At 40.0% G+C, this 12,173-nt stretch overlaps 1 protein-coding gene across 1 annotated transcript in view; it reads left to right on the forward strand.

The window, feature by feature from the left end:
• Positions 1-3,697, forward strand: part of ube2f (ubiquitin-conjugating enzyme E2F (putative)) — a 30,308-nt gene extending 26,611 nt beyond the window's left edge. The window contains exon 10 of the mRNA XM_028394297.1: positions 2,544-3,697. Coding sequence (XP_028250098.1) covers positions 2,544-2,594 — 51 coding nt within the window. The 3' untranslated portion in view covers positions 2,595-3,697. The remainder of the gene's footprint in view (positions 1-2,543) is intronic.
• Positions 3,698-12,173: the final 8,476 nt, after the last annotated feature.

Consider the following 12,173-nt stretch of genomic DNA (forward strand, 5'->3'; position numbering starts at 1 on the left):
GGTTTTTTTTTACTTCAGGCTAAGCTCGGTACACGAGTGGTCAGTCCAAACAGGCAATAGTACCAAAAACGGTCAGGCAGGTGGATCGTCAGGGCGAGGCAGGAACCAGGAAGTCAGAAGGCAGAGGTAACAAAAGGTTCAGGCAGAGGCAAATCCAAAAGCTCAGAGGGCTGGTAAGCTTGGTAGTCACACGAGAAACACAGAGGAAGACAAAATGGCAGAGAGTGAAGGGAGCACACATGATATACACAAGGGCAGGAGAGACAGTGAGACACAGGTGAGACACTTTAGGGAGCAGCAGGTCATCAACAAAGTGGAAGAAACAGTAAAACCCACAGATGCATGAGGGAACATGCACTACAATATAAAACAAGAAATAACAACCCAAGAAAATACAAATGATGCTGAGTACCAGAACAACCAGAATGCAATTACAAAAAAGAGATTTAAACAGAAAACAAGAACAACAAAACCCATTAAAAATAAAGTTCAGATTGTTGTCCTGTGAGTTCTGAATGTACCACTTATATGGGGTATTTTTATCTTAGGTAGTTCAGTTAAAACACTGTGCATGAGCAGTGGCTGAGTGGATAATGACTCATCACCCCTCCCTCCAATCTATAACCCATTTCCCCTTTATGCTTATAGCTTCACGGTGTAATACACTAAAATAGCATATTTAGTGATGCACTCAAACCATTCCACGTTGCCCTCTGTGTTGTTCTTGCACCCTTAGGATCTATAGGGAGCGATCTCCCAGCTGCAACAGGGCTGATCCGCCAGCCCTCTGTGGACAGATACTCATCACTGCTGCAGTTTCCGTCCCTGGCAACATTTCAGCATTTTTGCTTGTGTTTCCCGTTTCCATACACACCATTCTCCTCCATTTTCCCTCATGTTTTTTCTCACGTTCTCTCTTCTTTACTTATACTCCAGTGACCACACAGAAGTCCCAGCTATGTGTGTGTGACTGAGTGCTGAAGCTGTGGCATAAATCAGTGGAGTGGCTTATATGTGGAATTTGGGGACTCAGAGATAGGGGCTGGCTAAGACCCCTGGGTTGATGGACAGGTAAATGGGGTAGAGGAGGGGATGAAAGGGCTGAGGAATGAGTGAAAGTAAAGTGTGATATGTCTTCAGTGTTGCAAAAACATTGGCTAAACATCCTGTGTAACAAATAGCCAGTTGACATATGGGAGGTATTTCTAAGGCAATTTTGGGAGACACATGGATGAGGTACATTTGTCTTTAGTGACTTTGTGATGCCCCAGGGAAAAGCATTTATTCATATACATATATATATATGAAAACCATACCTCTACAACACAGCTATAATCTATAAGAATGGCTAGCATGGAATCAATAGCTAATAATATTCCTGACATCCTGCTATGGACTTTTTGCTGATGCTGCCGAAGCTTTTTGCCGGTGCCTGTGCGTCATCATTAATTTCAGTTAAAAAATGTCTCCTGTGTCATAATAGTGGGTAATTAGAACAGCTTCTATGATTTATAATATGTGTATCATTTTGCTAAGCCTTGCATTTTTTCCACATAGACTGAATAAAGGAAACCTTTTCACAAGAGACGAAATGCTGCTGCTGCTGCTGAAATTATTAGCCCGCAGCCTTTAGTCAAAATCCATGATTTTGTGTGTGCGCGCTTGTGTATAGTTATAGTGTCCCCACAAGAGAGCTGGAATAAACAAGAGATATAATAGACACAACTGAGTAGTGTGAAAAGTGGAAGTAGAGATGGAGTCACACACAGAGCTCACTTAGACCAGATGTAACCAGAAGGTATGAGTCAAGAGGGGGATGGATGGATGGATGGTGATATAATACAGTAGAAAGACAAACAGGTAAGGATGAATATAAGGCATACATGAATGTGATGTGTAGGTCCTACAATGTAAATCACCTGAAGCTACGACACAGTCATTTTTCCTATGAATGAAGGTCCATGTTCATTTTATTTATATTTATATTATATGCAGACAAAGTGCTGATTTAGCCATTACTTGTTATTAAATGTTTTCCACAGTTCTAAGGCTATACCACTCTAATTAAGTGAATGTGTAGTGTACTCCATATAATTTACACAGAGCAATCCTGTCCAAAAGCACTAAGCCAATCTGTATGTGCCCATTTTAACAGTCTCCAGCAGGGTAAAGTAACATACATGCTAAGCTGTGATAGCAGGAAGACGTCCACCTGCCTAAGTCATACACAATGTTCTGTAGTCACTCTTCCTGCAAGAAGGGTGAAAGCAAAAGTCTTACACTGTGCAGAATGTATTTATAATGGAAAATGTTGCAGATACAGAAATCAATGTCAGCATTAATAACTTACTGCCTACAAGCATGTAATTTATGATTAAGGTGAAGGACCCAGCTCATGAATGCACAGTGCACTTGTTGCACACGTTTTTGTTGCTGTAGCATCTTTAGTGTGAGTTTTATATGCAACTTTGTCTCCTCAAATGTTTTACATCTGGCTTTAATAATTCTTTTCCTGTCTCTCTCTCTTTGTATCTTTAATTCAGGAGGATTTTCGGAATAAGGTTCAAGATTACATCAAACACTACGCCAGATGATAGAAGCATCCACAGCAGCCTGCACCAACCAACCAAACTGCTCTACCTTGCCTCTGCTTATCTCGGCCAGCTTCCCCACATGTGTGAATCAGCAGCTGACTATTTTGACTCTTAACCACTCCTCTCCTATGAAAATCATGGCCCTGCCTATGCCCCACTTCTGTTCACCCAGTTGCAATAAACTTCACATTGCAGGAGTAAAATGAAAAAAAAAGAAAAAGAAAAAGAAAAACATCTTGCGTTTAATGAAAGACTTGCATATAAAAAAAGAAAATTATGCTTTAATTACAATGAGTGTTACAACGACCACAATATCTGTCCATTGTGGCAAAATCAATGAATGACGTCGCCTTGAGCTTGTCGGGATCACGCCATGGCAGCGAAGGGCAAGAGATGCAATGTTTCACTGAAGAAGACGACAAGTCGTACTGATGAATCAAGAGAAAGAATATCTGTTACTAGCAGTTCTCTGTTTCAGTGCCTGCCATGTTTGTGTCACTAAAGAGAAAATGCATGTGAGTTCACAAACACACACACTTACTTACGCAAACATGATGTCACATCCTGTAATAAAAGGTGAGCACACACGCAGCCCCCAGCCCCATTAGACAGCATGTGAATGACCACATTACCCCATTTTGTCATCATTGCATGTGTACACACACACACTTACACAACTGACATACAGACTTTCTGTGTGTTGTCAGCCACTAAAACCACACTCAAATGTGTTGTTTTGTTTTCATCTCCTCTGTACCTCTGATCTGTTTTTTTGTGTCTGAGCAGAAACACACACACGGCCAATGTTTACCTCTTTATATCATGGATGGCAAGATTTATTAATATGTACAGTGCAATTAAAAATGACAAGACATGATCTTGGTATGTTGTATGCTGTACTTAAATGCATAGGGGAGTTTAAAGCTGCAGGCTGCAGAATACCATGACTGATCATAGCAGACCCACATAATGAGAACATTTACTCACTTGCTAACATGATGAAAGAACAAGATGAGAGTCGGTGGAGAACAGAAATGGTACACGAGTGTCTACTGAAAAAACTGCTCCAAATGAATTCTAACATTAATCTGTACCTGTATGAAGTCTGTGGCTCATAGACATCTGTCATTGTTTCTGATTGTTTTTTGTGCAGAACCAAACCACTGAAAGACATTTTACTTTGTGGCTGCGCTGTACAAACTGTCATCCAGATTTCCAATGCTAAGATGTGGAGTATAGTCCAAACTCTGTGTATGGATGTGTGTGGAAAAGACAGTAGCAGAGGTTCATACTGACAGTTAAGACCATCAGATGATGAAGCACAGTGAATAAGTGGTGCAAACAGACTTTGGCTGTGTCAAAAAATCACTCCCTACACACTGTATTGTGAGCCAACGACACAGTATTTTACCTAGAATCATGATACCTCTTATAGTGCGCTCCGTTTATCTCACTATGTATCATAAAGCAACCAGTGGTCACTATGTATGTACCAGCATGCAATAATGTCTGCATGGACCTCTACTGCTGTGGATTTTGGCCGATGATTGTTCTCGTGTGTGTTTATTAACAGAAAAGAGGAAAGACTCCGTGTCACTCAGTTAGCCAGCGAGGTTGCAGAATGTCTGTGCTGGCCCAGCGCTGTGCCTCTAGTATAAGTGGCATCACTAAGCCATCAACCACCGTTTTCACTCCGTTCAGCTTTGTTTCCACACGTCTGCATGAGGCAAAAGTCTATGTGACCTTCCGGTGGTGCATTTTTACTGAGGATGTAGAAATGTAATCGCTGAAGATTGAAAAATTGCATTGGAAGTGTATGTGTGTGTATGTGTGTGTCAACAAATGGATATTTTGTGCTTGTGGAGAGTGTGTGTGTGTGGGCAGTTACAGTGTGACACATGGAGATGTTAGCATGCTCCGGTTTCCTCCTCCCCATTCTGTCCGTTTCTTATTCTAGGCCCGGAATTCAACAACAGCTCAAATCATTTTATTTACAGAGTGAAAGTAAACAGATCTAAAGATGAGACCGACCTCTGCCAAAATAAAGGACAGGACAGTTATGACAAATGCAGTCCTTTGAATGCAAATGTGAATGTGGCTGTCCCTCAGTGTTTCTCTGTGTGTGTCTCGGTCCACTCAAATCTTCAAAACAGTGACTGCCTGCTAATATGAAGCCATCCTGTGTATTTGCTATGACAGTTAACTCACGTTTGTGTGCAGGATACGACAGCTCGGTACAATGTCTTAGCCTTATTCATACTTCCTGTTGGAGATCTCATTTTTAGGGTCCTTTGGTTTGGCAATAAGCAGTGTCTTTTTTTTTTTTTTTTCCTGGGAAATGTCACAGTTTGATTTTAACTCCATCTTTGGGCCAGAGGTAGAAGAACAACAAGCCTGTTGTTTCTTCAAATCCTCAACCTTTTTCGTTCTCAGATTGTATATCCATTTTTTAAGATATATTAAAGAGAATATAAATAAAACAACAATGTGTATCCTTTATTTTATACTTGCGACTTTTTAGTGAGAGAAACACAAGGTCAAGTCATCTAAATTATTTTGGGCTATAGAAAAACATCACAACGTCTGTCCTTGACAGGCTTGTTTTGTCTGTCTGGCCAATAATCCAAACTCCCAAAGATGTCCAGCAGGATTAGGAAGGATGAAGAAGCTCGGCTGTGTGTGTGTGGACAGTATGGATTGTTTTATTGCATGCTCCTGCACCATCTGCCACACAATCAGCATTTTTTTATAATGTGCACACAGTTCATGAATGTTACATAGTCCTAATAAATCCTATAAATAATTACAATAATAAACTTCAATGACGATTCATATCTGTAGTAATCTCTTATCAGGCTAAATGAATAATGAAATGTGTATCCTTGTAAGCAGAGTTTTATTATGGTGGATGATAGTTAATCACGTAATATCTGTGATCTCAACTAGAGTTGGAGTCTGGAGAATGCATTTAATAAAAGTACAGTTTTGCAAGGGACAAATTGCCAAAGCTGAAAATAAGAGACAGCACATCATAAAATAATTCATAGGACATAATAAACAGAGGTTGTTTTCCATCTCTGTTTGTCAAATTAACAAATGCTGATAAAATCTTCTCACACTGTAACGCAGCAGCTGTACCTGCTCCACATGCAACGTTTAATCTCATCTCACAGCTGTCAGCCATTTGCACATTTGACTTGACTGAGACAGAGCTGCTGATGTCTGTCAGTCACACACCATCGTTACACCTGCATTTGGAGGATACAGTCACACACTTGCCCTGCGGCTATACTAACACTGTATATGGATCGCCTGCGCTCTGTGACAGCTGACAGCCGGATAATGAGATAGTTGAGTGCATTTTTCTGCCTTTCTCTGGCCGGAGTACATCTACAGCGCCTGTGTTATGTTAAAGCGCACATTTGGCAAACTCTGAGACAAGGAGGTGAAAAAAATAAAAAGAAGCTGCAGAGACTGTGTCCTCACGGAGTTCCTGTGGACGGCACACCTGCCAGCCACATTAAGGAAGAGATTAATGTTTTAAATGATGGCTTATCTATCACATAAATTGGCTGCAGCTTGCCCTGCTGTAACCTGGGAGCTGATTTTATGGGTAAAAGGTGATAATGCCAAAGGATGAATCTAAAGCAATGTGAAAATGGAAATGTAATCTTCCTATGGTTACTTAATTGACTGTACACAGAGGTTTAAAAACAAAAGTAGTCAGTATTTACTAAGAAGTGAGGAGATGGCTGTATATACTGTGTGTACAGTGCATTTTCCGATCCTCTTAAGCTGCAGAAAGGATCCCATAAAGTAAAATGTTGCAATTATCACATGTCTCAGTGTGACTGTGGATGAACGGCTTTCTCTAATGACTCACCTCATGAGTGATTTCCTCTTACAATTTCATAGGGGGCTTAAAAAGTCCTATTTACCAATTTATCATTCTTTTTTTTCTGCACAGACCACTGAAAGATGTTTTTTATGCATATCATTTTGTATGGCTGTATATGCACCATTAGGTAATACTGCTTTTTATTTTATTTTATATACAAGTAAGAGGAACTGATTCACATAAAACATTCAGTAAAGAGGAGCCTGGTGTCGTTTCAACATTCAGACTGGTAATTGATCAATATTTTATGGGGAAAAAAATACATTTTAGGGACAAATTAAGATTCATGGAGTATTTTATGTACGTAGGTTGGAACATGAGTGAAGGGAGTCTTTTTAATAAGGATATATGGAATAATATGTGATCACCTGCGATTCAGTGAATGGTCATCGTACAATCTGCACGCATCAAACTTGACGTCGTACCAAAATTTATTAGATTCATGTTGAATAGTGTGTCTTGCATAAGATTGCTAAAATTCTCACAGTGTAGAGAGGCCATAAGGCTCAGCAATGAAGCCCATGTGGAAGCGCCATGTCATATATACTTATATATAGTCTATGATGCTAACAAGCTATTTTCTATGTGGGCAAGGGAGGCAGTGTAGTGTCTCCCTACGCTTTCACACATGACAGGATGAAGATCATTTCACACTAAAGTGCCATTATAAAATAAACAGTATGTTTATTAGTATGAAAAGCAGCTAACAAAATGTATGTTTAAATAAATTAGCATTCAATCATTACCATCTCTGACTCATACATTACGTTGACTTCCATCTATTTTTAAGTGTGTACATGTGTTAGAGGGTGGGAAGAGGATGAAGGGTTACTTTAGAGCTATCTTTCTTTGAAGTAAACCACAAAGTGAAAACGCGCCTCAGCAGGATCATTATGTAGCTCCGCTCCTCTCACTTCCCGCCGCCATCAGCTCATTACCTTATTATTGTGGCATCTGCACAACAAAGTATTGTCTTTCCTTTCGGTGGCAGGAGCATCATTGTAACCTTCTTATTATATTCTTTTTGCCATCTGTAAATCTGCAGCACATTATATTGTATAGGTGAGTCATTGTTTTATGTAAGCACACAAGTGAATGTGCTGACACAAACCGTGTGGGAAGTGAGAAATCTGCCATTATCACCAGTGTCAGTAAGTCAGTGTCAGCCCTGAAGCTAGATATTCAGAGACGGCTCAGGTGTAATATTCATCTCAATCAATATTCATCTTTGTTCCTTTTTTTTACTGGATATGTGTGTGTTCTCTTCGTCCATCTGTCTGTGTCTGTGTGTGTGTTTGTAGCTGTGACCCGGTTGGCATTCGGTGTCAGCTGCTTATTTCTCACCTACTTTGCCGTTTTTCTTTTCTCGTCATCATCTTCAAACTTCATCTCATCCACCACACCGGCTCATTCCGATCATTCCAATTTTTATTTCTTCAGCTGTTTGCTCAACTTTTGGTTCTGACAGAAAAAGAACAGGTTATAAAACTGAACTGGAACTTTTTAGAATCAGTGATATGGTCAAATTCTATGTTTTTATAGAGGTCTGCACACCTGCTGATGATCAATTCATCAAGGACTGATCATCAGCAGCACCTGCTGCAGCTCATCAAACCTATGAAAGCAGTAAGAAGGACTTAGTAAACATGTTTTTGATCCAGTTGTATAATTATAAGAGGGGGGACTAACTTTTGAACATGACTGTAGTAATGACAGGCCAAACGTGGCAAAATCCTAAACCAAAGACCTGGCTGAAGAGGCCAAGAGGATTAGCCTCTGGCTCTGAGGTACCACCCAGCTCCCTGCCACTGGCCCAACCACTATGACATGTTCTGGATTTAAACAGGATTAAACATGGATCACCGATAGTCATGTACAATGACTATGCACTGTTGCAAAAAACAATGCACAAAACAGCAGTCAGATTTTTGTTTTTGTTTTTACACATCACTTCCTTGTCAGCCACACATTCAGCCTGTGTATGGCTGGAGTTCTGTCAGGCAAAACTCAGGGCAGGAAAAGTCAAACTTACACTTCAAAAAAAAGAATTTGACTGCTGTGAGTGCTTAGCATCAGTGCATCCGAGATGATGCAGCAAAGCAAGGGAAGCTTTTATTACATGTGAAATAAATGCCGTCTGTGATTCTTGTTTTAAAATAAATATACTGATTGTTTGTTGTAGATACACACACACTGTTTACACCATAAGAAGCTTTTCAAAGGGTGTGTGTGCATGAGTTTAGTTAATTAAGAGATGCATAGACTCACACACACACACACACACGTGTGTGTGCTCCACAGCGTGTGTGTGTGTGTGTGTGCATGTTTGTCTAAGAGTAAGTGCCTCTCTATTTCCCGTGTTCCGCTTCAAAAGCTGCCCACACACTTGTTCCAGCTGTGGGAGGCATTTCATTGTGCTGTGAGATTAGCTTGGCAGACTTCATACACACACACACACACACACAATACATTTAGCCATGCCAACTTCAACAGAGGCAGAAACAATGACTGCATCACTGTAATTAAATAAAGCTCTTCCCCGCTGCTGATGTTGTATCCCAGCAACATTAATGTCAGATAAACATTTATTTTTCACATTATCGTTTAACTGCGGGTTTAGAGTCAGGGTCCTGATCGTTGACATGCATGACTCACTCTTCCATTCATTCATATTTGCACAGTTATGTGGCGCAAATTTCATAAGAATGAAAATGAATCTTCTTTACATGGTGATAGACGATCAGATCATCCAAAATGTAATGGAAGAGAACATACACATGTATACTCCTGTGGCTATTTACATATCTAACACAGTTTGAGCTCACACCCATAAGAACGTACATAAAAGAGGAGTACTCTCAAGCCAAAAAAGTACCATCAGCTGTCTGTTTGTGACGTTTAAACACATCCAAACAAATGATCCGGGCTCAGAATGAATCATGTCGGAGTCACGTTCTGCACCAGCTTAGTCTGACCCCAGTTATGATGTCTTTGCTTATTTTTTCAGAGAAAGAAACAGAAATATGTCCACTAAATTTTAGTGTCTGCAAATGCAGGTGTTTACATAAAATGGACATACACCATTACCACTCAACCTATAATTCACTATATTTACATAAAAATAACATTGTTTTTAACTTTTAAAAGTGGCTGTGTTCCTGCTAAGGGTTTTTTCCCTTCACTGCGGCCCTGCAAACAATCAGCACAGAAGTGAGTGTAAACAGGCCACGTGTCTATGCATATACTGAAAATCTTAATATTTTTAATTGCAGAAAGAAGCCTTATGCTACAAATTCACATGATCCTTTCAAACTCAGAATATTGTCATATCAGGAACGATGCCCTAATGATTTTCTATTATTTGCTTTTAGGCTTTATTAGGACTTCAGCCTCAGTTCAATGTTCAAACGTCAACCAGGGGAGCTGTCTGTGCACCTTTTTCCTTCCTGTTTCTATTGTCATTGTGTGGAACTCTAGTTGTATTTCTGCTTCTGAGTTTAGTAAGAAGGGGGACCCAAATGCAAACAACAAAAGAAAGCTAAGAAATATAAAAAAAAAGAGAAGAGAAAGAGAAAAGACAATTAATAAAACTTAAAAGAGGGACTGAGACCAACAAAGTACAAAACAAAAATAACAGAAACAAAATGAACAAATCAAGCATGGAAACACAAGGAAACACAGACAGAGGGGAGCACAGGACTTAAATACAGCAGAGGTAACAAGACACAGGTGAGAACAATCAGGGCGATCAACAAGGAGGGAAACACAAGAGGGAGTAAAACAGACACACAAAGGGAAAACCAGACTTTCCAAATACAACAGGTAAGACAAAAAGTAAACCGACTACAACCATGAAACAATAAACAGGCCATGTATCATTAAAATCCTCCCAAACCATAACAAAATGATGATTTAAAAAAAAACTTCGTTATAAAGTTATATATATGATATATGATTATATATATATATATATATGTATATGTATATATATATGTATATATATGTACCCCCTGTACAGCTGACACTACAAGGAAAATTATTTGAGTCCAGAACCCCAGAACTCTTTAGCACTGGCTTCCTGCCTGATCCCCAGAGGTGACCGCTTGTGTCCTGTATGCTTTATCACCTAGACCCAATCGTGGCCCTTCTACCTGTCAGCTCCGGCCAGTCTCTGTGCTCTGTCCTCACAAAGGTTGCCTATTGATGACTCAGTGAAGGGTTTATGGATTTTTGGACCATCCTGTGTAAAACCCAGGGGACTGGTGCACAGTCAGCAGTCTCAGTAAAGCCGGACTGCCACCAGCCTGGCCTGTATTCACAAGGCTTCACACTCAGCTGCCAATTGATTGACTGATTGGATAATTGCATTAATAAGCAGGTGTTCCTGATGAAGGACTCACTTTTATACTTCAACCGATCCGATTCTGCCATGATCTCTATGAGACCCTCATCAAACTGTCAATGGCTTCCTCCTCCATTACAGACAGATGTGCATTTGTGGCCTTTTTGTCATTACGTTTGCCTTCTCTTGCTTAAAATACATCCTTGTCTTTCGTCTCGTCCCTCCTCCTCATCCTCCTCCTCCTCCTCGTCCTCCCCCATCCCTCCTGGTCTCTGGAGACAGACCACTGTACGTCTTTTGGGATCTCGGAGCGTGAGACTGGTCTGATGAAACTGCTTTATCTAATGCAAAGGGAAATTGTCGCTGCATAGCTCACAGATGCAACACATGAAGACCTTGTTTATTTATTTATTTATTTTTAACAACGTATAACGATGATAACTGTGCACAAATAAAATGTTAAAAAAAACCTCCAGACCAAGTAATTTACTATTTTTGAAGCCGAGTTTCTTAGGATCTCATCTCCCAGGCTGCCTGTTGGCGGACTGAAACGTTGCTTGAGCTTCCACTGGGAGAACGAGACAGAAATACACCAGAGCCACATGGGAAGGAGCTGAAGTGGAAGCATTGAAAATGACATGTACTAACATCAGCAGCAGACATCTGTGTATGACATTATGTTAACCACATGAGAGGATCGTCAGGAGGAGTAGTCTCAGACTTCTCTCTGCCATTTTTGTCCTCAGACATCTTAATTTCTTCCTGGTAGCTCTCGACTGGATGCATGTAGCTGCAGGAAGTACTCGCTTCACGTGTTGTTTCATCTGTGTTTCTATTGACATTGTTATGTCATAATTCATCTGGAGTTCCTACAATGGAAATGATTCTCCTCTACACCTTCATACAAAAGAAGAATTTCCAAAAGACTTCTTTTGTTTTCAATAAGCTGCATCCAAACCCACACATCCACACAATTAGTGTCCTGTCAGCATCCTCCTACTGCAACTTTTTTTTTTTAGGATTCAGACATGACTCATTGTCTCAAATTGTGCTCCTATGCTTTTCTCTGAGTATTTTGATACTAAGCTGACATGCTTGGAAACATCTGCCTGCCCTCACCTGTTCTTTATTTTAGAGATGGACTTCAATTCTGTTCAATTCTAACTAAAAACATACCTACAGTGCACACTAAGTAGTATGCAGTAGTATTGATTTAAAGTAGAATGCACTATGCATTAACTATCATGGAGTATCTAGGATTTGCATAATGCACCATGCACTTAGTATGCATAGTGTTTGGATGAAAGTAGTGCATACTAAGTAGTGTCCATGACTTGAA

The sequence above is a fragment of the Parambassis ranga genome, chromosome 21 (genome assembly GCF_900634625.1).
Source record: "Parambassis ranga chromosome 21, fParRan2.1, whole genome shotgun sequence".
Classification (NCBI taxonomy): domain Eukaryota; kingdom Metazoa; phylum Chordata; class Actinopteri; family Ambassidae; genus Parambassis; species Parambassis ranga.